At 38.4% G+C, this 26,649-nt stretch overlaps 5 protein-coding genes across 32 annotated transcripts; 4 read left to right on the plus strand and 1 right to left on the minus strand.

The window, feature by feature from the left end:
- Positions 1–1,345: 1,345 nt before the first annotated feature.
- Positions 1,346–10,666, plus strand: LOC104726410 (SNF2 domain-containing protein CLASSY 1). Of its 26 annotated transcripts, XM_010445274.3 has the most exons (16): positions 1,457–1,740; positions 1,834–1,952; positions 2,038–2,100; positions 2,195–2,240; positions 2,738–2,840; positions 3,008–3,156; positions 3,247–3,519; positions 3,598–3,660; positions 3,773–3,825; positions 4,054–4,160; positions 5,319–5,638; positions 6,183–6,276; positions 6,397–6,641; positions 6,855–8,261; positions 8,335–8,472; positions 8,557–10,666. In XM_010445274.3, exons 12-16 carry the CDS (start codon positions 6,228–6,230, stop codon positions 10,495–10,497), a joined length of 3,780 nt encoding a protein of 1,259 aa, XP_010443576.2. In that variant the 5' UTR covers positions 1,457–1,740; positions 1,834–1,952; positions 2,038–2,100; positions 2,195–2,240; positions 2,738–2,840; positions 3,008–3,156; positions 3,247–3,519; positions 3,598–3,660; positions 3,773–3,825; positions 4,054–4,160; positions 5,319–5,638; positions 6,183–6,227; the 3' UTR covers positions 10,498–10,666. The 26 variants fall into 26 exon arrangements, with proteins under 26 accessions (XP_087327215.1, XP_087327213.1, XP_087327221.1 ...); XM_087471089.1 differs by lacking the exon at positions 5,319–5,638 and having other exon boundaries at positions 1,346–1,740; positions 3,402–3,519; XM_087471087.1 differs by lacking the exon at positions 5,319–5,638 and having other exon boundaries at positions 1,346–1,740; positions 3,402–3,519; positions 4,054–4,145.
- Positions 10,667–11,033: 367 nt separating this feature from the next.
- LOC104773708 (E3 ubiquitin-protein ligase listerin) lies at positions 11,034–19,055 on the plus strand. 2 transcript variants are annotated; one of them, XM_087471110.1, is made up of 14 exons: positions 11,034–11,310; positions 11,419–11,536; positions 11,624–11,686; positions 11,768–11,845; positions 12,094–12,185; positions 12,536–12,638; positions 12,830–12,982; positions 13,065–14,159; positions 14,262–14,764; positions 14,871–16,237; positions 16,532–17,565; positions 17,650–18,108; positions 18,211–18,441; positions 18,635–19,055. In XM_087471110.1, the coding sequence occupies exons 1-14, from the start codon at positions 11,255–11,257 to the stop codon at positions 18,860–18,862; spliced, it is 5,580 nt and encodes a 1,859-aa protein (XP_087327236.1). In that variant the 5' UTR covers positions 11,034–11,254; the 3' UTR covers positions 18,863–19,055. The 2 variants fall into 2 exon arrangements, 1 of the variants encoding a protein (XP_087327236.1); XR_015570547.1 differs by having other exon boundaries at positions 11,057–11,310; positions 16,330–17,565.
- A 1,532-nt stretch (positions 19,056–20,587) lies between these two features.
- On the plus strand, positions 20,588–21,257 carry LOC147935511 (Putative membrane lipoprotein). The gene is made up of 2 exons (XM_087471319.1): positions 20,588–20,913; positions 21,026–21,257. Exons 1-2 carry the CDS (start codon positions 20,684–20,686, stop codon positions 21,027–21,029), a joined length of 234 nt encoding a protein of 77 aa, XP_087327445.1. The 5' UTR covers positions 20,588–20,683; the 3' UTR covers positions 21,030–21,257.
- An 844-nt stretch (positions 21,258–22,101) lies between these two features.
- On the plus strand, positions 22,102–23,678 carry LOC104726412 (small ribosomal subunit protein eS4x). The gene is made up of 4 exons (XM_010445277.3): positions 22,102–22,263; positions 22,548–22,625; positions 22,722–23,000; positions 23,109–23,678. The coding sequence occupies exons 1-4, from the start codon at positions 22,261–22,263 to the stop codon at positions 23,535–23,537; spliced, it is 789 nt and encodes a 262-aa protein (XP_010443579.1). The 5' UTR covers positions 22,102–22,260; the 3' UTR covers positions 23,538–23,678.
- Positions 23,679–23,966: 288 nt separating this feature from the next.
- EXO70B1 (exocyst subunit exo70 family protein B1) lies at positions 23,967–26,627 on the minus strand. 2 transcript variants are annotated; one of them, XM_087471113.1, is made up of 2 exons: positions 25,414–26,308; positions 23,967–25,297 (listed from the first exon to the last, which is right to left on the minus strand). In XM_087471113.1, the coding sequence occupies exons 1-2, from the start codon at positions 25,564–25,566 to the stop codon at positions 24,197–24,199; spliced, it is 1,254 nt and encodes a 417-aa protein (XP_087327239.1). In that variant the 5' UTR covers positions 25,567–26,308; the 3' UTR covers positions 23,967–24,196. The 2 variants fall into 2 exon arrangements, with proteins under 2 accessions (XP_087327239.1, XP_010443580.1); XM_010445278.3 differs by having other exon boundaries at positions 23,967–26,627.
- Between the last annotated feature and the right edge of the window lie 22 nt (positions 26,628–26,649).

Here is a 26,649-nt window from a genome sequence, read left to right on the forward strand (position 1 = left end):
ATTTTCTTCTAATTTCTCAACCTTGATTGGTTGGTCATAGACCTTTTTTATGCAAACATAATTATTACCATTCATTCAATCCCAAAAGGAGACAAAGAGTAGAACCTTATCAACAAACATAGATAGATAGATTGGAAAAACATAAACCGTTTTTGATAGATCCATAGGAGCTCGGAGACAGAGGCTACATCATGATGTGTCAAATACTCTTCCAAAAATACATTGGGAAATTTAACATTAGTTACTATCAAATGATTTTGTGATGTTGGAAAATGACTTTTAGTTTCATTGGTTGTTGGAGCATGCCACTTTGAGATAGGTAAAAGACGTGAACATATTTTCTCTACATATGAGGAGGGCAGAGCCAAGGTTCTCTCCGTGATGGAGGAGGTTTGACACATGCAAGATTATCTCCCCAAGGGAGGAAGGCGGACCCAAGGTTCTTTTCATGGTAGAGGAATTTGAACGCAAGATTCTTTCCATAAAGGAGGAGGGCGGAACCGAGGTTCCCTCCCTGGTTGGTCATACACTATTGTGATGATACATCATTGATTAGTATATTATGTAATATATTTTTTATTCGAGAAGTTTCTTGAACCAACAATTTTAGTGATTAAAGAAACTATGTAAAAGTGAAAATAAATAGACATATAATATAGTTGGCTTAATGTGTTTATATAAATATTTTCCTAGGTGGTGATAAAGAATATATTTGTAGCATATAGTATACTTAGGTGTAAAAAATATACTTTTAATGGTAATATAAATCAAAAATTTGTAAATGGATATAAATCAGTGTACTATAGCAAAAAAGAAAATTTATAAATAACGTACAACAAATTTTAATATATTTTTGTTAAATTAAATTTTATTTACAGAACTTTAAAACCCGCATATCGGGTGGGTCTTTGTCTAGTAGATAAAAATATTATAACATCTGTAAACTTTTTTTAATTATAGGTATCTCAGGCTCAACAGACTATAGAGTTCTTTTGGTATATTGAGAGTCGGTAAACTTTTTCTTTCTCGCTTTGTAAAGTGTTCATCATGAATATACGGTAACAAAATTAATGATGTCATGATGATATACCTCAACTCAAAACGTATATAATTGAATTGATCGTAAGATTTCAAATGTGATTATTTAAACGCGATTTGTTAAATAAGTATCGATATTGTTAAATAAGTATAGATGTCAAATGTGATTATTTAAACGTGATTTGTTAAATAAGTATAGATGTCATGATCACGTTTTGACATGATTTCAAATGTGAACGGGAAACAGAGAGTGACTACTGACTACGGGATAGCCCGTAAAACTAACTTAGCTACGAAATGTAATTCTGACGATTGGGGTCTGATCAATAAAATATAGTGGAATTTAGTGAATTTTGACCTCATGTCTTTTTTATTTTATTTTGAATATATATATATTTTTCTTACGTTCAATAGAACTACTTGGGCCGTAAGTAATTGGGCCTGGCTCAGCGAATCCAAGACCAATCAGCTAAGCTCTCTACCACGGCGACGACCGTACCGCCACCGCTCCCTCTCCGACGACCTTGACTCAGACTAGAGTACCACCTATTTGCTCCTTTGCTAGACCGCTAAGACCTCTCTCTCTCTCTCTCTCTCCCCCGCGTTATTCCTCTACAACGCAGTCGTCTAGACTAGGACGAGATGGGGAGACGGGCCCAAAGGAGATTCTGCAAGGAGCAAGGCTCGACCTTCCAGCAGAAGGTGAATATTCCTTCAATCGCTCCTCGCGGTTTTATCTTTTCGAGTCTATACTTCGTTGGTTCGGTCGGTACTGAAATTGAGCTTTCTGAACAGCTTGGCAGCTTCTCTGTTGCTATCTGGCTCTGCAGCTGCAGCCGTAGGTTTTGGCGGCTATGTCGGTAGCTCTAGATTCGAAACTTCTGTATCAAACGAAGACCCTGCTCCTCTTCTTGGTATGTTCTGCCTGTACCCTCTTCGTTTGTTTCTGCCTACTTTTTTTGCCAGTTTCTCATATTTGTGGATATGATGGGATTGTAGGATTTGGATAGTGAGGTTGCCCAACACTTGCAACGGCTTTCAAGGAAAGACTCTACAACAAAGGTAACTAACGGGCTTTCCATGGTTATTCAGTCGACTACGAGACCTGCTTTAATTTCTTGAGTTTTCTTCATTGTGATTTTGTTTGTTTCAACAGATTAAAACTCTTGCTTCCCTGTCAGAACTGATTAAGCAAAAGAAAGGCAAGGAACTCTTGCCCATGATCCCACAATGGGTATATGTTTCGTTTTTTTACATACTAGGGATGAATATTTTCTTTAAAAAGGAAGAAATCCTTATCTTCAGAAGTTGTATTAAATTCGATGTTGAAGATAGGGAATATCAATCACGCTGATGGAATTAGCTCAAATTAGCCTTTTCCTTGTAGCATGTTGCTCACTATCTTTCTCACGTTGCAGTGCATTCGGTTGCTCAATATTTAGCTTACGCATGACGTCATTTGAGTAATATGATTTAGCTTTGAGGTTCTCCCAAACTCTGCATCAAATATATCATCATTATATTGTCGGAATGATTCGTTAGTTGCTAAGTGCTGTAGAAGCTTTGTCTATATTGAGCGTGTCATATAGGGAATGTGTCTTGATATTTTCTTAGCATGCATGTCAATGCTTCGGTATTATGCCTTGTCCCTCTATGTTTTTGTATTCTGTATTAATTCTTAGTTTCTTACGTGTTACAGGAGAGATTTAGCACCTCATCTTAAGTCTATAATGGGGCCCTGGTGGTTTTCACAGTTTGACTTGGCATCTTAAGTTTCTCAAGCAGCAAAGTCGTCTTTGCAGGTTGGCTCTCGTTTCCTAATTCAGTTTTCTTGGTGGAGGTTTTTTTTTAATGTTTGGATGCACACTTTCTATGATAAACTCTCTTGTCTTATTATGAGATTAGTAACCTTAGTTCTTTTATAGCATTAATATTCAGATTTTCATTTAGCTGTCTAATGTTCAAATAGGCAGCATTCCCTGCACAGGAAAAGAGATTGCACGCCTTGAATTTATGTTCAGCTGAGATTTTTGCTTATCTGGAGTAAAAATACTTACACCCCAAAATTTATCTGATAAAGCACTTGCTTCAGATGAATTAGAAGAAATGTACCAGCAGGTACTTCATCTCAGTGATTCTTCATGCTACTGTGCAATTTTTCTTTCTTTGGGTAATCTTTTCCAATGTCTTATTTTCCGTGGAATTCAGAGGATATCGTCATCTTTGGTGGCGTTGGTCACACTTCTAGATATATTGCATCGCGAACCTGTTAAAGGCTCTGCAAACATTTATTCTGAATCAAAACTTGTCTTTTCCAGTCTATGCTTCGTTGTGCGGTTCTGAATTGAGCTTTTTCTGAACAGCTTGGCTGCTTCTTTGTTGCCGTCTGCCTCTGCAGCTGCAGCCGTAGGTTTTGGCGGATTTGTCGGTAGCCCTAGCTTCGAAACTTCTATGTCAAACAAAGATTCTGCTCCCTTCTTGGTATGTTCTGCCTGTCCTTCCTCGTTTGTTTCTGCCTACTTGTTTGCTAGTTTCTCATATTTGTGGATGGGATTGTAGGATTAGGATAGTGAGGTTGCCCAACACTTGCAACGGCTTTCAAGGAAAGACCCTACAACAAAGGTAACTAACGGCTTTCCTGGTTATTCAATCAACTACAAGACCTGCTCTTTCTGAGTTTTCTTGATTGTGATGTGTTTGTTTCAACTGATTAAAGCTCTTGCTTCCATGTCAGAACCGATTAAGCAAAAGAAAGGCAAGGAACTTTTGCCAATAATTCCACAATGGGTATGTTACTTAGTTTACATAAATGGAAGAAACCCTTATCTTTAGAAGTTGTATTAAGTTTGATGTTTTATAGATATGGTAATAGTATCAGGATTGGGGATATCACTTACACTTTTGGAATTGGCTCGAATTAGTCTTTGCCTTGGAGCACTCTGTTTCTCACATTACAGTGCATTCAGTGGTTCACTTTCCACAATTGATTTGGCTACTTTTGTCGTGCTTGTCCAGACATGTGAGTACAAGAAGTTGATACTGGACAATAGTAGAGATATTCGGCGAGCTACCTATGATGTCATGACTAATGTTGTCACTGGTGCCGGGTTTGATTTTCTCATGCATGTTTTTTTTCTTGCCCCGATGCAGTGTCTCATTTATTTCTATTTTACTAGTATCATACACTTAAATGTCATCATGTCAGGTAGTCTTCTTGTGTCATAAGTGATATGCTTTAGCTGGAATAGTAGCTTTCCCACTAGGTTACGATAATGAACGATACTAGGTTTGACCCCGTGGTGTACCACGAGACAATTTTTTTTAAAAAACTATTGAATATATTATAAATAGATCAAGTTTCTTTGAGTTTTAATATAAATGTTACATTGTTATATATGTGTGTTCTCACATTAATTATTAAAAAGGTTAAGATAAATATTCATTATCTATTAAAATAACTCAAATGTGAAATAATCTATATCCGACTATAATTGTTTGGTTACAAAAATTCTAAAACAATTTTTAAAATATATATCCGTTTATAAAAATTCAAATCACATCATATGCTAAAAAAAATCTAAAATTTTATTAACTTAATGTATTAAATTGTAATTTAAATAATTAAATATAAGATTAAATAAAAGTGAAAAGAGAATTATATTTTAATCTAACATATTGCTTTAAATTAGGTGGATAGATTTTAGGAAATTAATATTATCAAATAAGGAAATCATTGTGTTTGGTTGTAGGGGTTGTAGAGAATTTAGTTGGAACTTGTTTGGATACAAAGATAAGAAAGGATTACATAAAAATGTACTCCAAAAATGTTAAGATAGATAATAAATTCTTACAATTTTTTAGTACCCCTAAAGTTCTTGTTGAGAATTGGGAAAATCTAATAAAAGGTCATGTTTTATTTGGATTTTTGTCACGAGCATTGTTAATTTGTTACAAATATGCAAAATCCGATTTTTTTTATGTCTAGCGAGTAATTTCTTACATTACGAAAAAACCGGGATTATGAAGTACATACTGTACTTTCCAAGAAATACGCTCATTGATTTACTTACCTATATTCGCAAACCACTTTGATATTTTTCAAAAAAAAAAAAAACATAAATTTTCAAATTCGTTAAATCCTGTTGCGAAAATCGGCCACTCATCTAGTCTTTTAACACCAGAAACTCATGTCTTATACACTATAAAAGAGAACCTAGTTTATTGTATTTATACAGAAACTAATTACTTCTTCTTTTTTTTTTTGTGGGGTGCAAATACAGTATAAAACTTAATGCTAAATTCATGAATTTATGTGGAATGGTTTCTCAATGGGAACCCAGACGAGGCCACCATGCAGGCATGCACACAACTTGGCTTTTCTCTATGTGTCATCAGTTTTGAAAAAAAAAAAAAATCTAAAGATAGTAAAGAAGACAGACCAAATCGCAGCCGTCTATTGTATTTCCCATATAAAGAAGTAGGTAGATGAAATGACAATACTACCCTCTATCCTCAAACCCTCCTATTCTCTCACTTTTTATGGATTCTGCGCAAATTCATGCAAAAAGGAGAAAAAGTTGCACAGTCCCCAAGATTCTGTGTGAGTGTGTGTGTGGTTGTGGTATTGAATTCTTCGCTACTTTTCGCCGTCCTTTTCTATTTATCATATTTTCTTCTCTCTTTAATTTCCCCATCCGTTACCAATCTTATCACCCTATATTGTATGGAATCAACTCACTGAAGGTGATTGGTTTTGTGCTTAGCATATCATGAAATTATGGTTTTTTCAATCTGGGTTTTGTTTGTTGTTGATACTGATCATGCTTTGTTTTCCAAAAGCTCGATCATGCTTTTTTTCCTTTTTCTTGTTGTTGTTGTTGACCATACTATACGAAACTTTTTGTCTGCTTTTTTTTACCTTTTTAGTAGTGATTTTATTGAAAATTTGCAACGATTGCTGCTTTTGCGCATAACATTATATGATCATGTTTATGTTCTAGGTTTGGTTGAGTTTTGCAATAAACATGTGGTGACTTTGTCGGTGCTTGAGATAAAGTTGAATACATATATATATCTTGCCTGATCCTGAAGAAGATATGTATGCATCATGAAAACTATTGAAGCAGTACATGTATTGATTGCAGGAGATCATATGTGGCTCAAGAAGTGATCCTTAAAGGGGAAATAAGATGAAGAGAAAGCATTACTTTGACTTCGACCATCCATTAAATCCATGCCGTAAGTGTTTTGGAAAGATTTATGATTCCTATTTTACCTTAAATGTTCTGCATTGAGGCACACCCTTTGGTAGATCTTGTTTTTATTTACTTATCTGCTCTATTTTGTCTGTTGTGGCAGCTTTCGAGGTGTTCTGCTCGGGGACATGGAAGGCCGTGGAGTACTTAAGGATCGAGAATGGAGCGATGACGATGCGTCTCTTGGAGAACGGACAAGTGTTGGATGATATAAGACCATTTCAGAGGCTTCGTCTTAGATCAAGAAAGGCCACTTTGGTCGATTGTACATCTTTTCTAAGACCTGGTCTGGATGTTTGCGTTCTCTATCAGAAAGATGTCACTGTGGATGAAGAGACTACAGAGCTGGTACATTCACATCCTTCAACATCATTTACATTTTCAAGAACATATCTGCCTCGTTTAAAAGTTAAGAAGCCGATCTAGTAAAAGTGTAGAACTCTTCTGTCGGTTCCAAAGCTCATCCTTAGTTATAGTAAAATGTTATAAAAGATATAACAATCTTCAAATATGTACGCATTTTGGTTGTTGTTTTGAGACATTTTTGTGTGTTTGGTGTAGGTTTGGGTGGATGCAAGGATATTATCTATAGAGAGGAAGCCTCATGAATCTGAATGCTTTTGTATATTCCATGTTAGTGTGTATATAGACCAAGGCTGCATCGGTTCGGAGAAACATAGAATGAATAGAGCTTCGGTACTGATGGGCCTTAACCAAATCTCTATACTCCAGAAGCTTTGCAAGGAACAAAGCTTGAACCGCTACTACAGATGGAGAAACTCTGAGGACTGTACTTCGCTGGTGAAAACAAGACTAAATCTGGGAAAGTTCTTGCCTGATGTTTCTTGGTTGCTTGTTACATCAGTTTTGAAAAACATTGTGTTTCAGATCAGAACCTTTCACGAGAAGATGGTTTATCAGATTGTGGCGGATGAATGCTCTAGTAGCTCTTTGAGTGCAATGAACATCACGGTGGAAGACGGTGTTTTCATGTCCAAAGTTGTTTTGTTCAATCCAGCTGAGGATACTCATCAAGATACTGATGTAAAGCAGGAGATCGAAGAGGAGGTAATGGAGCTGCGTCGATCCAAGAGAAGAAGTGGGCGGCCTGATAGATTCGCTGACTCTGAGAGTCAGCCAGATTCAAAGGATGGATGGGTAAGGATGATGCCATATAGGTACAGCACATGGACTGATTTAAGTGATGATGATGAAGATTATGACGAAGAAGAATGTGATGATGATAGAGATACCGATGACGATTTATACTTACCGTTATCGCAATTACTTGGAAAAAAGGGAAGCACAAAGGGATTAAGTAAGGATAAGCGAAGAGAGATTGTTTTGATAGACAAAACAGAGATGAAGAAGAGGAAAAAAACAGAGAGAATTGATAGAAATCGCGAGCTTTCGGTTATTCCCTTCACTCCCGTCTTTGAACCTATACCGTTGGAACAGTTTGGTTTCAATGCAAATAGTTTGTGTGGTGGTTCCTCTGGAAGTCATTTGATGGATGAGATAGATAAGTATCGTAGTAAAGCAGCAAAATATGGGAAAAATAAGAAGTTTGAAATGGACGAGATGGAATCTGATCTATGTTGGAATGGACCCCTCAGGAATGTGGTTCAAAAAACAAATGGACAGCATTCCCGAATACGGTCTGTTTCTGGGAACACCGGAGTTTCCGAGGAACCACAGATTTATAAGAAGAGAACATTGAGCGCAGGTGCGTATAACAAGCTGATAGACTCGTACATGAGTAGAATTGATTCTACAATTGCAGCCAAGAACGAAGCGACCAATGTTGTTGAGCAGTTGATGGGGTTAAAGAACGCTGCAAGCTCTTCCATGGAAGCCGAAAAAAGTTCGAGTGAGGATGATGATGAGGAAGAGACGTCAGAGAACGAGATGCTATGGAGGGAAATGGAACTATGCTTGGCTTCTTCTTACATTCTTGATGACAATGAGGTAGATTCTTTTTGGAAATCTTTTGATATCTTCCGAAACTTGTGTCTTATATATAGTTGATTCAAAATTTCAGGTGAGAGTGGATAACGAGGCGTTCCATAAAGCACTCGGTGGTTGTGAACATGATTATGAATTGAATGAAGAAATCGGAATGTGTTGCAGATTGTGTGGTCATGTAGGAACTGAGATGAAACATGTTTCTGCACCTTTTGTAAGTGGAAAGTCTGGGAAAGACATTATCATGTTATCTATTTTTGATGAATTAGTAATTTTTTGGTGGTTTGATTTTCAATAGGCGCATCACAAGAAATGGACGACAGAGACTAAGCAAGTCAACGAAGATGACATAAATACTACGAAAGTGAACCAAGATGGAGCTGAGAGTCATAATTACACTGTACCAGTTGCTTCCTTAGATATGCCCTCCGCTGAAGAAAGTGACAATGTTTGGTCTCTTATACCTCAGCTTAAGAGAAAACTACATTTACACCAGAAAAAAGCTTTTGAGTTTCTCTGGAGGAACCTAGCCGGGTCAGTGGTTCCCGCGATGATGGATCCGAGTTCAGAGAAGATAGGTGGGTGCGTGATTTCTCATACTCCTGGAGCAGGCAAAACATTTCTGATCATAGCTTTTCTTGCAAGCTACTTGAAGATATTTCCGGGTAAAAGGCCATTGGTTCTTGCTCCGAAAACAACCTTGTACACATGGTACAAGGAGTTCATCAAATGGGAGATTCCGGTACCCGTTCACTTGCTCCATGGTCGTAGAACCTACTGTGTGGCCAAAGAGAACACCATTCAGATCGAGGGAATTCCAAAACCGAGCCAAGATGTTATGCATGTTCTTGACTGTCTCGACAAAATTCAGAAATGGCATGCACAGCCTAGTGTTCTTGTAATGGGTTACACATCGTTCCTAACATTGATGAGGGAAGATTCAAAGTTTGCTCATAGAAAATATATGGCTAAAGTACTGAGAGAGTCTCCTGGATTACTGGTTCTAGACGAGGGACATAACCCGAGGAGTACCAAGTCGAGATTACGAAAGGCCTTGATGAAAGTTGATACTGATCTGAGGATTCTGCTTTCGGGCACATTGTTTCAGAACAACTTCTGTGAGTACTTCAACACTTTGTGCTTGGCTAGACCCAAGTTTGTTCACGAGGTTCTAGTTGAGTTGGATCAGAAGTTCCAGACAAACCAAACTGAGCAAAAGGCGCCTCACTTGCTTGAAAATAGAGCTCGGAAATTCTTCCTCGACATTATAGCCAAGAAGATTGACACAAAAGTGGGCGATGAGCGCTTGCAAGGTCTCAACATGTTGAGGAATATGACCAGTGGTTTCATCGATAACTATGAAGGGAACGGAAGCGGAAGCGGAAGTGGTGACGTTCTCCCAGGTTTGCAGATTTACACATTGTTGATGAACTCCACAGATGTACAGCACAGAACTCTTACCAAACTTCAGAACATAATGTCGACTTACCATGGATATCCACTCGAGCTCGAGTTACTCATAACGTTAGCAGCTATCCATCCTTGGTTGGTCAAAACCACTGCCTGTTGCACCAAATTCCTCAATCCTCAGGAGCTTTCCGAGATTGAGGAGCTCAAGCACGATGCAAAGAAAGGATCAAAAGTCATGTTCGTGCTTAACCTCGTGTTTCGGGTGGTCAAGAGGGAGAAAATCCTCATATTTTGCCACAACATTGCGCCGATTCGCCTGTTTCTTGAGCTGTTTGAGAATATTTTCAGGTGGAAGAGAGGCCGAGAGCTCCTGACCTTGACAGGGGATCTTGAGCTGTTCGAGAGAGGCAGAGTGATAGACAAATTCGAAGAACCAGGAGGCCAGTCACGTGTTCTGCTCGCTTCGATCACGGCCTGTGCAGAAGGCATCAGTCTAACAGCTGCATCACGGGTGATCATGCTTGATTCAGAGTGGAATCCTTCTAAGACAAAGCAAGCAATCGCACGTGCATTCAGACCGGGACAGCAGAAAGTGGTGTACGTTTACCAGCTCTTGTCCAGAGGAACACTTGAGGAAGACAAATACAGGAGGACAACCTGGAAAGAGTGGGTCTCAAGTATGATTTTCAGCGAAGAATTTGTGGCGGACCCATCTCAGTGGCAAGCTGAGAAGATTGAGGACGATGTTCTTAGAGAAATCGTGGAGGAAGACAAAGTCAAATCATTCCATATGATCATGAAGAATGAAAAAGCTTCAACAGGTGGCTAATTGCGTAACTTTTACCGTTCAAGTTTTCTGTTTCACCATGCATTTAATGATGCTTCTTTAACAGCTTGTTGTATTGTAATAAATAAACTAATCTTGTATCAAAAGTTTGTGTAACCCATTCAGCTGTAGGATCATCTTCTTATAAAATAAAGTGAAACAGATGTACCCACATACTCTTGTTTGATAAAGCAAACTCCAAATAAGATAATTAAACAGCTCATTGTGGTGAATCTATTGTTATCATTTATATTATTAGACTACAATTTAATAACATGGTGATTATAAATACAGGCTAGACGCAAAACATAATTAGACTTGACATGACTTCGAATATGATGAACAAGAGACAGGAAGGAACATATGTGACAACGGAATAATTCACAACTAGGGGGTATATTGTCATTTTTAAAAGTCGGGGTCTGATATGAAACAAAAAAACAAAATTTAGGTAAACTTTTGTGAATTTATAAAAACCTAATTTTCTTAGGTTTAAAAATTAAAAGTATTAGTTGGGCCGTCTATAGTTGGGCCTGATTAAGGGAACCCAATATCAATCAATGTTGCGAATCCTTAAGACCCGACAAACTCACTTTGCCTCCTCCAACGACGGCGATGATCGCATCGCCACCGCCATCCCCCTCCGACCCTTTGACTTCCTCCTAAATCCTAAAAATTAGTTTGGTAGACCGATCAGACACCAGCTCTCTCTATCTGTGAATCTCTCGGAAGCTTTTTCCGTGTAGAGAGTAGAAGAGAGATGGGAAAACCCAAAGGAGATGCTGCAAGGAGCAAAGCTCGTCCATCCAGCAGCAGGTGAAACTTTGTTCCTTCATCCTTCATCCTTCAATTTCTTCGAATTGTATCTTCTACCACCTCTTTGCTTCGTTGGTTCGGTACTGAATTTGAGCTTTTTCTGAACAGCTTGGCAGCTTCTCTGTTGCCGTCTGGCTCTGCAGCTGCGGCCGTAGGTTTTGGTGGCTATGTCGGTAGCTCTAGATTCGAAACTTCTATATCAAACGAAGACTCTGCTCCTTTCATGGTATGCTCTGCCTGTCCCCTCTTCGTTTTGTTTCTGCCAACTTGTTTTGCCAGTTTCTCATATTTTGTGGATATGATGGGATTGTAGGATTTGGATAGTGAGGTTGCCCAACACTTGCAACGGCTTTCAAGGAAAGACCCTACAACAAAGGTAACTTAACTGGCGTTCCATGGTTATTCAATCGACTACGAGACCTGCTTTTCTTGATTGTGATTTTGTTTGTTCAAACAGATTAAGGCTCTTGCTTCCCTGTCAGAACTGATTAAGCAAAAGAAAGGCAAGGAACTTTTGCCAATAATCCCACAATGGGTATGTTTCTTTGTTTACATACTAGGGGTGAACCTTCAATATGAATGTTTTCTTTAACAACGAAGAAATCCTTATCTTCAGAAGTTTAATGTTAATAAAATTAGAATTGGGGATATCACTTATGTTGATGAAATTGGCTCACACCAGTCTTCGCCGAGCACGTTGATCACTCTGTTTCTCTCGTTGCATTGCATTTAGTTGTTCATTTTCCACGTTTGGCTTGACTATTTTTGTCCTACTTGTCCCAGACATTTGAATACAAGAAGTTGATACTGGACTACAATAGAGATGTTCGGCGAGCTACGCATGACGTCATGACTAATGTTGTCACTGGTGCCGGGTTTGACTCTCAATTTTCTCTTGCATATTCTTTTTCTTGCCGCGATGCAGTGTTTCATTTATTTTTTATTTTAGTATCATACACTTGGATGTAAGGTAGTCTTCCTGTGTCATGAGTGATATGATTTAGCTTTGAGGTTCTTCTAAAATCTATATCATCAATATTTTGTTGGAATGGTTTGTTTGTTTCTAAGTGCTGTAGAAGCTTGTCTATATTGAACATGTCAGATAAGAAATGTGTCTTGATATTGTCTTACCAATTACCATGCATGTGATACTGCTATTTTATGCCTTCTCCCTTTGTTTTGATATTCTGTATTAATTCTTAGTTTCTTACGTGTTGTTACTCAGGAGAGATTTAGCACCTCATCTAAAGTCTATAATGGGGCCCTGGTGGTTTTCGCAGTTCGATTTGGCATCTGAAGTTTCTCAAGCAGCAAAGTCTTCTCTGCAGGTTGGCTCCTCGTTTCGTAATTCAGTTTTCTTAGTGGAGGTTTTTTTTTACTTATGTGTGGAAGCCCCACCGTCAATTATAAACTCTCGTGTCGTATTATTAGATCAGTAACCTTTTTAATTCTGCTCAGCAGGAACTTTTTAAAAGCATTAATATTCAGATTCTCATTTAGCTGTCTAACTTTTAAACAGGCAGCATTTCCTTCCCAGGAAAAGAGATTGCACGCCTTGAATTTATGTTCAACTGAGATTTTTGCTTATCTGGAGGAAAATCTCAAACTTACACCTCAAAATTTATCTGATAAAGCACTTGCTTCAGATGAATTAGAAGAAATGTACCAGCAGGTACTCCATCTCGGTGATTCTTCATGCTATTTTTCCTTGTTTGGGTTTTCTTTTCCAATGTCTTATTTTCCGTTGTTTTCAGATGATATCGTCATCTCTGGTGGCATTGGCTACACTACTAGATATTTTGCTCCGGGAACCTGATAAAGCTAGCTCTGCAAACGTTAATTCTGAATCGAAACTTGCCTCAAAGGCTAGGGCTCTGGCAATCTCCGCAGCTGAGAAGTTGTTCTCTTTCCATAAATGCTTTCTGAACTTTCTAAAATCTGGAAGCCCTAGTATTCGGTCAGCTACTTATTCTTTATTAAGCAGCTTCATCAAAAATGTTCCTGAAGTCTTTGGCGAAGGCAACATCAGATGCCTTGCACCAGCTCTGCTTGGTGTTTTCCGAGAAAATAATCCAACCTGCCACTCATCAATGTGGGAGGCTGTCTTGCTGTTCACTAGAAAGTATCCTCAGAGTTGGGTCTACTTGAATGTTCATAAATCTGTTCTGAATCATTTATGGCAATTTCTAAGGAACGGTTGCTATGGATCCCCACGGGTTTCTTATCCTGCACTGATATTGTTCCTGGAAGTTATGCCAACACAATCTGTAGAAGCTGATAAGTTCTTTGTGAATTTTTTCAAAAACTTATTAGCTGGAAGAAGTATATGTGATTCTTCAAGTACGGATCAATTATCACTTCTTCGGGCAACAACTGAATGTTTCCTCTGGGGATTACATAATGCTTCAAAGTACTGCGATGGTCCCAATCCCATTCATGATCTCCAGGTTGATCTAATTGATAAAGTCCTCGTGAAGATTCTATGGGCAGACTTCTTTGAACTATCTAAGGGCAGCATTCCACCTATTCAGAGGAAGTCAGCTGAAACTCTTGGCATGGGTAATTCATTTAGTTATCTGCAAGAGCTAGGTAGATGCATCATAGAAATCCTTTCAGGGATTAATTTGCTCGAACAGAACCTGCTGTCTTTTTTCTGTAAATCTGTTCAAGAGAGCTTCTTGGATATGCTTCAGCAGGGAAACTTAGAGATAGTTTCGGGTAGCGTGAGAAAAATGATTGATTTTCTCTTGTTGTTGGAGAGATATTCAGTTTTGGAAGGTGAGAGTTGGCCCTTGGATCAATTTACGGGGCCACTGCTGTCAAAGGCTTTCCCGTGGATAAAATCATCTGTAAGTTATTGTCCATGTTTTGTTAGCATGTTATGTCATACATAATATGATCTTTTTACTTGATTAACTCATGATGTTTATACGTTATATTTGTCATTTTAGGAATTGGTAGATGGTGTGAAGCTTTTGTCAGTTTCAGTATCAGTGTTTGGACCGAGAAAGATAGTTCCAATACTAATTGATGATATAGAGACTTCTACCCTTCTCTCTGTTGAAAAAGGGAGGGATATGAGCCCAGAGAAGTTCATTAAAGTTTTTCAAGAAATTTTTATTCCTTGGTGTATGGATGTATGTGACTCGTCGACTGCAGCTAGACAAGATCTCCTGCTTTCATTACTTGATGATGAATGTTTCACTCAGCAGTGGGATGATGTCATTTCTTATGTATCTAACCAACGACATCAGGGGTGCAATAATCTGGCTGCTATGAAAGTGCTTTTAGAAAAGGCAAGGGGTGAAATTACTAAAAGAGGTTCTGGGCAGGAGTTGAATCAAAGAGTAGGTTCTCGGCCAGAGCATTGGCATCATAAACTCATAGACTCAACTGCTATAAGTCTTGTCCGTTCCTCCTTAGGGACTACAACCTCTGCTGCTCAGTTCCTGTGGTAAGTTAGTCAGCATATCTTTAAACTGTATCAAAGAAAGAACATATTCTAGTATATTGCTTATTTCCTTGTTCTCAGTTCTTATTCTATATTTTTGTGTATGCAGTTCAGTTCTGGGCGGTTCAACTGAAGACAGCAGTATTTCTTTTGTGTCAAGAAGCTCGTTGGTCTTGATATATAGAGGGATCCTTGAAAAGCTGCTATCTTTTATCAAATTGTCACCGTTATGCTCATTTAATGATATATGTTCATCTCTTATTGTTGAGGGTATAGAGTTTGATTCGAGTAGTACTGTGGACGAGATCGTGGTTGCTAAGTTTGCAGCTGAAGTTATTGATGGTAGTTTCTTCAGTTTGAAGGCTCTGAATCAGGACGCCACTCTACTTTCAACTATTTTGTCTTCTATTTTAATCATCGACTTGGAGAGTAGAATGACATCACTAGTGGATGATACGCAATATGAGTCCAAAGAGAAAAGAAAGGATCGGAATCTTGTGTGTGATTTTATTCATGGTGTTTGCTCTAAGATGGATAATCAGTTCTGGAGATCCATAGACTATGATGTCCGGAAGAGTTCAGCAAGCATTTTGGTTCAGTCCCTTAGGTCTGTTGTCCTACTTGAGGATGATCTGCAACCTTGTGAACTTACACTATTATGTGCTTCAAGGATGACCGAGGTGTTGGAATATCTCTCACTGGATCAAAGCGATGAAGAAAATATATGTGCCCTCCTCGTGCTTGAAAGTGATGTATGGCCTATGTGGGTCAGCCCCATCACGTCAGCTAGCATAAATACGCATGGTATGCCTGTTCATTTGTGCGAATTGAAGAAATCTAAGAGTGAAAGATTTGTTTCTTTCATTAACAACCTGATCATGAAAATGGGAATTCACCGATTTCTTGTTGGCCACAAAGATGATGGGTTTGCCTCTCAAGCTTGGTTTTCCGTAGAGATACTCTGCACGTGGGAGTGGCCAGGGAGTAATGTTCAAACTTTTTTCCTGCCAACTCTTGTCTCGTTTTGTAAGAGTGAACCATCAAGTGGGGGCTTACTAAATTCCATTTTTGACATTCTACTCAATGGTGCTCTCGTGCATGGAGAGGATGAGACAGTGAGCTTAGGGAACATGTGGATTGACTTTAAGAATAACATAGAGGAAATCGTAGAACCATTTTTGCGGGCTCTGGTGTCATTGCTTCACACTTTGTTCAAGGAGGACCTTTGGAGAGAAGAAAACGCCATGGCTGCTTTTAAAATGCTCACAGATAAACTTTATATAGGGGAAGAGACGAGCACAAACTGTTTGAGAATCATTCCTTTCATTATGAGCACTATGATTTCACCATTACGTACAAAAATAAAATCTGGTGTTTCTGGTAAAGATGCTTTACTGCCACTGGAAGTTTTACTTATAAATTGGCTAGAGAAGTCTTTGTCGTTCCCTCCTCTGGTGCTCTGGCAAAGTGGGGAAGGTGAGGCCCGATTTGATTTTCCTTCTTTTCATTGGTCATGGCTAGTGATCTTATCTTGAACTTCTGTGAACGATGCTTTGATTTAAATGTAGGGTTAGGCTCGGTGGTGGATAGAGCAATTATTTTTTATGAAACAGTTTCGACGTAGTGATATTCCTGAGTCCTCACCTAAGAAGTGGTCATAGTTGGCATTAGATGGACATTCTAGGAAGCAATTTAAGACTGAGGTTTTGTTCTTTATCTTTTGTTTTGCATGCCCAGCTGATAGTTGTTGTTTTTTCTTGTGTTTATCAGATATGCAGGATTGGTTTCAGCTTGTTATCTCTTGTTATCCCGTAAGCGAAAAGGCTGAAGAAGCAAAGGAACTACAGAGGCATATGAGCAATGAAGAGAGAACACTCCTGCTAGACTTGTTCCGCAAACAAAAGCAAGATCCTGGTGCATCAAGTATAGTTACCCAACTTCCAGCTGCCCAAATTCTGCTCGCGAGACTAATTGTTATTGCAGTTAGTTACTGTGGAAACGATTTTAATGAGGATGACTGGGATTTTGTCTTTTCTAATTTGAAGCGTCTGATCCAGTCTGCAGTAGTTGTGATGGAGGAAACTTCTGAGAACGTCAATGACTTCATCAATGGCGTTTCTTCCATAGAGAAGGAGAATGATACTCTTGAGGGACTTGGGCATATTGTGTTTATTTCTGATGCTTCTGTTAACAATGCCCAGAATGCTCTCTCAGCATTTTCGTTGCTTAATGCGTTAGTAAAGCATAAATCGATTGAAGGTGAAGACAATCTGAAATCCTTGGCAGATGAAACATGGGATCCGGTTAAGGATCGGATACTTGAAGGTGTTCTGCGTCTTTTCTTCTGCACCGGTCTTGCTGAGGCTATTGCTGCTTCATATTCCCCAGAGGCAGCATCTATTGTTGCTTCATTTCGAGTTGATCATTTACAGTTCTGGGAGTTGGTGGCTCAACTTGTGGTCGACTCTTCTCCGCGTGCAAGAGATAGAGCTGTCAGAGCAGTGGAATTTTGGGGTCTAAGCAAGGGAGCCATAAGCTCTTTGTATGCAATAATGTACTCTTCCAATCCAATCCCGTCATTGCAACTTGCTGCATACGTTGTTTTGTCTACTGAGCCTATTTCCAGGCTGGCCATAGTTGCTGATGGGAATGCACCACTGAATGATGAGTCTCTCAATGATCAGGACTCAAGAGATACTGGTTTGCCATCTGAAGAGAAGCTACGGCTAAGAGACGAAGTATCTTGTATGGTTGAGAAGTTAAATCATGAACTTCTTGATACGGATTTAACTGCACCAGAAAGGGTAAATTTCACTTTCAAAAACTTTCTTTGGTATATTTTCCCTCTTTAGGCAAGTCAATCACTGTTTGATCACTTCTAATGGCAGGTGCAAACGTTCCTGGCATGGTCTTTGTTGCTCTCGCATGTTAACTCTTTACCTTCACTAACACAAGGACGAGAAAGACTGGTGCAGTATATAGAGAAAACTGCAAATCCGTTGATATTAGATAGCCTTTTTCAGCACATTCCTCTAGAATTATACATGGCACAGAGCTTGAAGAAAAAAGATGGGGATGTTCCAACGGAGTTATCTGTGGTAGCTTCTGCAGCCACTCATGCAATTATGACGGGTTCGTCCCTCTCAACGGTTGAATCACTTTGGCCTCTTGAAACTGGAAAGATGGCTTCGCTTGCTGGGGCAATATATGGCCTGATGCTACGTGTCCTTCCAGCTTATGTTCGAGAATGGTTTAGCGAAATGCGTGACCGTTCTACATCATCTCTGATTGAAGCATTTACAAGATCGTGGTGCAGCCCTTCTTTAATAAAGAACGAACTGTCTCAGGTATGTGCAATAAAAATATTTTCTCATCTCTGAGAGTTGCATTGAAGTCTCACTAACTAATGCATTTGCAAATATTCTGTTCATTGTTTATGTGAGCCGCAGATAAAGAAGGCAGAGTTTAATGATGAGAGCTTTTCAGTCAGCATAAGTAAAGCGGCAAACGAAGTAGTTGCTACATATACGAAGGATGAAACGGGGATGGATCTCGTGATCCGGCTTCCAGTTTCTTACCCACTCAGGCCTGTTGACGTTAATTGCACAAAAAGTATTGGCATAAGCGATGCAAAGCAGAGGAAGTGGTTGATGTCTATGCAACTGTTTGTTCGTAATCAGGTACTGTACTTTATGAGTCATGTAGATCTTTGTTAACCTGAATAGACCAATTATACGGTGGCAGAAAAGGTTGGTAGATTCACGAAAATATATGATTAATATTGTTCCCTCCATCTAAAGCCCACAGTAACATAGTTGACTTAATTGAGTTACTAAATGTTTTCTTTTCTTTTTAATGTGTTACTGAAAGCAGAATGGGGCTCTGGCGGAGGCGATAAGGATATGGAAGCGAAACTCGGATAAGGAATTTGAAGGAGTAGAGGACTGCCCGATATGTTACAGTGTGATTCACACCGTGAATCACAGCCTTCCAAGGCGGGCTTGCGTGACGTGCAAGTACAAGTTTCACAAAGCATGTTTAGACAAGTGGTTCTTAACGTCTAATAAGAAACTCTGCCCCTTGTGCCAATCTCCTTGCTGATCCAATAACGGTGATGAGGATGCATTTTGTGACATTAGTGTGTCAGTTTTGCTTAAACCCTAACAGTCTTCTTAGTTTTTACTTTCCAAAGGTTCAAGGAACGTATCGCCATTGATATACATAGATGTGTTGAGTTTCGTTTCACGTATGTGAGTGAATATGGAAAAGACAATAAATAGAGAAATTTACCAGAGCCACTAGTTGCAATTGGACCGATCCTACACGCATTAATAATCTTGTCTCCTCCTTTTGTCCAGTGATTACTATTAACAGGGGATTTGTTAACGGGAGAAGACCTCGTCTCTGAACTCACCCTATTCCTCAGGGCTCCGGGCTACTTTAATTTTTGGTCAACAACATTAATTCTAGATTTTGAGATCCTGATTTTATTTTATTTTTACTATCATGGAGAAGAAAACTCCCATTTGAAAAAAGAATTAGCAAAACTCATATTTGGGAAAAAGATATCACCGATAAAGTTATCTTATATCTCTTAGGTTTACCAACTTGTTTTACAAAAAATATCGTCTGGTTTTAGGGTTTGTTAACATGGAATAAATTGTTTAGCCTTTCATCCAAAAAAGTCAGGGATTTAAAGTTTTTAGTGTATTTGACAGAAGTTTGACCCCAAAAACACCTCTGATTTTTTTCTTTATTCATTTTCCTTTTCATGTTCAAATATCTACATGTACTAACCATATCTTAATTACTTTTACCTGATAGGATAAAATCAATAAACAAACGCGTCACTCTTGAAAAGAAAAAAAATAACATAAAACGTACGAGAATGGATTTGTAAATCACTCATAAAACTGACGTAAACAAAAAACGAAAGTACATAGTAACATAGAAATATACTCGGATACTTGCAATCTTACTCCTGTTCAATAACCAATATACTGATCGGCTAAATATTCCGTCTATAAGATTCTAATTCGTCCTCACTTGGAAAGGATGAGTTTTTGATATATCTTTGAGACTGTGTATACAATAGTATCCTCTAAATCGTCCTCATTTGGAAATGATGAAATTTTTGATATATCTTCCAAATTGTGTATAGAATAATATCGTGTAAATCGTCCTCGCTAAGAAAGAATGAGATTTTTGTGTTGGATAAGCTTTGAAGCTTAGAGTACAAGTTATCCTTACAAAGAAGAGATAAAGATAAGAGAGACTCATGACAATTCCAATCAGAATTAGGAGTTATCTAGTTCTAAGTCCCAATAGGAATATGAATAAGAAAGCCTCTATATATATCAAGTGTTGAGTTGTGACATTGATATGAGATTAGAGAGAGCTTAAAGAGTGTTTAGTTTTGAGAGATATATTTTTTAAACATCAATAAAGAGAGTTATTCTTTATAAACAAGTTCTTTTTTCTTTTATTTTGATAGATCTTGGAAATTGTATATAGAATAATATCCTCTAAGTCGTCCTCACTTAGAAAGGATGAGATTTTTGATATATCTTAGAAATTGTATATAAAATAATATCCTCTAAATCGTCCTCACTTAGAAAGGATGAGATTTTTGATATATCTTGAAAATTGTATATAAATATTTTGTTTCCAAAATGGCGTGAGAAGAATAATAAGTCAAAAATTTGGTTGTCAAAAAAAATAATAATAATAAGTCAAAGTGATTAAATGCAATTCAAAACAAAAAGAATAAATGTACTCTAACGCTGAAAAACAACACAAAAACTAGAAACAAAAGGAATAATTTGATATATACAGACTTTCCTCCATCACCTATCATATATCTAAGAAGAAACAACAATATCAATCTTACTTTGAGTTTTATATCTGTTCGTAAAAGAAAAAATGGCAGGAAAAATGTGTATGATGGTGATGGTGATGGCATTGATATTGATGGGATGTCGTCTAACAGCATGCGATGGAATGGCTTCTAATGAAACAAAAAAAGACCAGTTGTCGAAGGTGTGTTACAAAAATTGCATGACCAAATGCGGCCAAGATAATTACCAGTGTCAGGACCTCTGTTTCGGCGTTTGTGATCCCAACCAACGCCCTCCTGCACCACCGTCTCTCAAGTAAGTTTTGCATATTCATTCCTCTTAAACTATTTGCTTCGTTAATATCTGATAAAACATATTATATTGATATATCATAATATGTATATGTGGTCTTAATTTGTGTTGATAGCTGATACAAAGGAAGGAGGCAATAATGACAAAAGAAGGAATGACTTGTTTGAAGACTTGCCTACTACCCTTTTTTAATTCTCATCCAAACTAGTCCCTTCTATCATGATCTATAATTTTCATACCACATCCATGTATTGAGATTGTTATAATTATGAATGTGTTATACAAATATACATAATACATGGTTCTTGTGTCTGTCAAAAGTCAACTAAAACGTTTTTAGATCTTGATAATTATGGATGAATATAGTTTGTAAATAAGATCATACAAAGGTGACTGAATAATCATATTTAATTTTAATAATAATATGATATCATTTTTTTTTGCTTGGTTAACAATTTTTTAAAAATTAATTTTAAATTTTCGATCATAATTAATGATTATTTTTTTACGGTTTGCAAGCTTAGCCACCCAAATAGGATGTGTCTAGAGATATCTCAGATTAACCCATTGAGTGGTAAAAAAAAAAAAAAAAAAATCTAATTAATTATATTGATTTTGTAATTACTATTGTACCCTAATAAATGAATTTATTCCAAAAAAACACTAAATACCAATGACATTGTGATGCATTTTTAACAACTTTTATGTTAGTTTTTATAGAATGAATGTCATTTTTATGATATATATATATATAATTAAAAAACAAGCCTTTAGTATACACTTAACTATATCATACGAGTATGATATTAGAAAATAATTAAAGTTAATTAGAATAAAATGAATACAATATTCTTTCATATGAGGAAATACATTTGTTTTTTTAAAATAGATTTGTTTTTTGAAATAGATTTGCCAAAGATTCATTTTCCTCAATCTTTATAACTAAATTTTTTTACTTGTTTAACATTTCAAAATTATCAAAATACAGAGTTGATGGAAAAGTATCAAAGCTATATACTCAAAAAATATATTTATTATTTTGGTTATATAAATGTTATATTTTTTTTTTTTAACTCATGAAATATAAATACAGTGATGTTGGTCCAACAAAAAGGCCCAAGAAAAAGAGAATATCAAATAGTGAAATCCAAACAAGTAGATATATAGAATGGGCCTTTGGTTGATTAGCCCGTAATACCCTAAACATAGTTTTAAAGGGTAGAGATGGAATGGAAGAGCATATTTAAACTGCCAATTAGGGTTTTTCTCGTTGTCTCTCTCACCAGTCGTTCGGAGCTATTTTCTTAAGAGAAGTCATCCAGATCGGAGATACGCTAGCAATCTCCAAACATGGTTCGTCCTTCTTACTCTATCTCTCTGTTCTGGCTTTTGTAGTTGTTTACATCTCAATTCTCGTGGTGGTGGTTTGTGTTAGTGATGCCGAGAAGTTTAGTTGTCTTCAGAGTAGTTTAGTTGGATTGATTCGATAATTTGCGGATATTGTATTCGTCGTTCGTAGATCTGACCTCCTTAGATCTCAGATGTGTCGTTGATCTAGGTCATGATGATTGACAAATCTTTGCATTTGGCAGTGTCCTTGATACCGCTCTATCGTTTCTTTTGTTATTTTTTTACAGGCGAGGGGTTTGAAGAAGCATTTGAAGAGGCTCAATGCCCCAAAGCACTGGATGCTTGACAAACTTGGTGGTGCATTTGTAAGTCTTTTTAGTCTCTTCTTGGCTGATTCAATTTATTTATCTCTCTTTGAGTTCTGTGAATGACTGTGTTCATTTTTTTATGGTCACACACAGGCCCCAAAACCATCTTCAGGACCTCATAAGTCCAGGGAGTGCCTTCCCCTTGTCCTTATCATCAGGAACAGGTTGAAGTATGCTCTTACCTACCGTGAAGTGATTTCCATCTTGATGCAAAGGCATATCCAAGTTGATGGGAAAGTGAGGACTGACAAGACTTACCCTGCTGGTTTCATGGATGTTGTGTCTATCCCAAAGACCAATGAGAGCTTCCGTCTTCTCTACGATACCAAGGGACGTTTCCGTCTCCACTCCATCAGGGATGAGGAAGCTAAGGTTTGCGCCTCCTTTTCTCATTGTTTAGTGTTTTCTTTTAGATTGATGCTTTGACCTTAATAGAATATGTGTTTTAACAATATTTCTTCTTTAATTCTCCCTGTGCAGTTCAAGCTTTGCAAGGTCCGATCGATCCAGTTTGGGCAGAAGGGCATTCCCTACCTGAACACATATGATGGTCGCACCATCCGTTACCCTGACCCGCTCATCAAGCCCAATGACACCATCAAGCTCGACCTTGAGGCCAACAAGATTGTGGAGTTCATCAAATTCGATGTTGGTAATGTTGTGATGGTTACAGGAGGTAGAAACAGAGGGCGTGTTGGTGTCATTAAAAACCGTGAGAAGCATAAGGGAAGCTTTGAGACAATCCACATCCAAGACTCAACTGGACATGAGTTTGCAACAAGGTTGGGGAATGTGTTTACCCTTGGCAAAGGAACAAAGCCGTGGGTGTCTCTTCCTAAGGGTAAAGGTATTAAGCTGACTATCATTGAGGAGGCCAGGAAGAGGCTCGCTGGTCAACAGGCTGCTTAATTTTGTGATTTCCAGTTCCTTATTATGCTTCTTTAGACGTCTCATATTTCCTAGACTCACTTCGTTTCTTTCGGTTCTCTGCTCAGTTTTGAAACTTATGTTACATTATTTATTTCAAGGGTTGAAAAAAACCTTCAAACATCGTCGTTGTGTCCTTTCCTGTTTTCTACTATCTTGCATTTCTACTTGTCTGGATATGGCTGCAGCTCTTGATTTCATGGTTGATGATATTGGTTATTGTATTTTGGTGATCAGTTATACAATTATGGAGAATTGGCAAAATAAAGAAATAGTCGAGGTTTAAGGTTGAAAGAAAACAAGATTAAAAGGCCTTAGAACATGTTGTTTCCTAGCCTCCATTCTAGAGCTTCTTGCTTTATTTGATAGAAGGAAAAGCATTACATGTTGATAAATACAGGGTTATCGCAGTATGAATGAAGTCTCTGACCATATCATCTTTTTCAACTGTTTTCTCTTTTTTACAATGACAAAAAAACGTGATTCGAATACAATATAACATTACAAAACACAACAGAGCTGAGCTAACTGTCTAAAAGGATACAAATACATGTTACAAATCCACCTCTGCAAGACTTCGCTATTGGTAATCAGCAGGTGGTTCGTTACAAAGAACAAGTGGCTATTCGGGTCTGTTACCTTCATTTTCTTCCCGTGGTTGTGCCTTTGAACAGCTCGTTGATACGCGCCTCTATGTCCTCAACTCCGTACTTGATGTACCTGTCTGCGTTTTTCCCTATGTCTCCAAGGTTCTGGAACCTTCCGATGAAGTTCCCATATGCCGGTACCAAAAGCCTGTCCAGTGAGATTTTTAGCTCTTCTCTCAGCTGCTCATCAAACACTACCCACGTCGAATGCACTTTACATATCTCATCAAACTGAATATTGAACTGCTTCAGCTTCTCCTTCATAGTCTTCCCCAAACCGTTCATACCTGACGCTGTATTGTCCACCTTCAACAACCCCAACATCTTATTCCATGAGCTTCTCTGATAATTCATATGGTATTGTCTCACTTTAGCGTTGTGTTTCCGAATCCAATCATCTCCTAAGAGCAATCCTAGGTCTCCATCTTTCACCTTCTGAACAATGTATCTCCCATTGTTCATCAGAAACACATAACACAAGGCTGGATCTTTGTACACTTTGGATTTCACTTCCAAGTTACTCTCTAGAAGCTCCATGATCCAAGACATCTGTACAGTCAACAGAGTTGAATCTTTAGAAGGGACACCATTGCTCTCCTCAAACACTAGCTCTAAAGTTTGCCTGGACCTGCAGGCTGCACGTAGGTAATTCATCACGTAACGAGTGATCGGATGAAGACCACCGCCAGGAACAGCAGCTTTAGCCGGGTCTCGCCTGATCAGATTCTCAAGCTCCATAAATATACCTCTAATCGACTCTCCCAATCTTTTCCAAATGGTTACTGCTTCATTTCTAAGAACTGAGCAAAACTGATCCGAGAACACAGACTCGAACTCAGGCATCAAATCCCTCATCGTCTCGAATACGTCAAGCACTTTAAACAATCTCTCAGGTGATCTGCTTCCTATAGCAATAGCATCCGCGAAATTCAGAAGCTGAATGGTAGAGCCACGACATACCTCCATAAACGAGAGATCAGCAGCAGAGGAGAAACCAAAGAAGACACGGTCACAGAGTCTACGTTCACTAGGAAAAAGGATCCGAAGAGCGACGTTAGCAGCTTTGATCCACCTATCAATCTCATCCTCAAGCTCCTGCCAAGGCATCTTATGAACTTCTTCAATACTCAGCTTCTGTAAACCTAACCTCGACATGCTTTCTTCTAAAAACTCTCTCCTACAAGCACTGTAAACATGAGAGCACGACTTACCAAAACCAGCGCCAAGCATACGCTTAGCCATCTCGTGAAGATCGTTGATAGTCGCCGAGGGGAGAGCATCGATGATAAGATCGTAGTCAGTGAGTGGCTGCGCCACTGGGATCTGGACATCGTCACCGTTGTGGAAATCTCTGTCGTCGTCATCTTCTTCCTCAGAGTCGAAACGATGGTTCATCGTCGCACCAGCGTCTCCCTGAGGATTAAGTCCGAAAGACTCAGCTCCTCGCTCCATAAGCGACCTGAACTCTTCTTCGATGCGGAACATAGCTTGCTGCATCATATCGTCGGCGCGTGCTAGACAGACGCCGATTGGTTTCTCAGAAGCCATGGGACTCCACTCTCTGATGATAGCAACTAACTCATCGATCGTGTCGAGAAAAGCAGCTGAATCGGAAGGATCAGCCCAGATAGGTTGATCCGCGGCAACGAAGCGAGAGATCTGAACGTCTATGGAATTGAGAGCTCGTTCGAGTACAGCGACTCCGGATCCATCTTCTCCAGCTTGACCTTCGGCGAGCTTTTCGCGGGAAAACCTGCCGTCGAAGTTGGAGAAGATCTGTAAGATATCATCGGCCATGGATTCGTTATGGCCAAGTGTTTTGGCTATGTGACGGGCTACAGCAAGTAACTTCTCTTCACCATTCTCCGCCATGATTTTGTGAACCAGTGTGGTGTTGAGCTTTTTTTTTCTTCTGAAATCTCTAAGAGTCACTACTAAATAAAAAAGGTCACACAAAGCGAGATCGGCGGGGAAAGCAAGGAATCGAAGACGAAGAAAGTTCCAAGCAAGGAAGAAGACTGGATGGATAGAAGAAGAAACCTCTGTGAAGTGACGAAATTACCCTCTTTTAAGACAGACAGACGTGATATTTGACCTGGACGCGTTGTTTGAAAAATGGCACGGGCGTGTAATATTGCGATAATTTCTGCTGTCTTTTTGTGAAAATCTCTCGCTTTCGTTAATATTGACGTCTTCGAGACTTTTCTGTCATCGCCTCATTGGTCTCGGTTCCTCAGGATAAAACCGGCCGGTTTATGAGTATGATTGGTGGTTTGATGGTTCAATTTGTCCCTCTATCAACTCCCTAAAACTTTTCCAGGAAAGAATATATTTTGCGGCTTACCAGAAAACAATGGGTATGTTTGACCTATGAGGTCAATGCAAATTCAGTCAGAGATGCTTCTAGAAAACTAATTTATAGCAACTCAAATAAACAAAGAAAGAAC

Source organism: Camelina sativa, chromosome 11 (genome assembly GCF_030686135.1).
Source record: "Camelina sativa cultivar CO46 ecotype springtype chromosome 11, ASM3068613v1".
Taxonomy (NCBI): domain Eukaryota; kingdom Viridiplantae; phylum Streptophyta; class Magnoliopsida; order Brassicales; family Brassicaceae; genus Camelina; species Camelina sativa.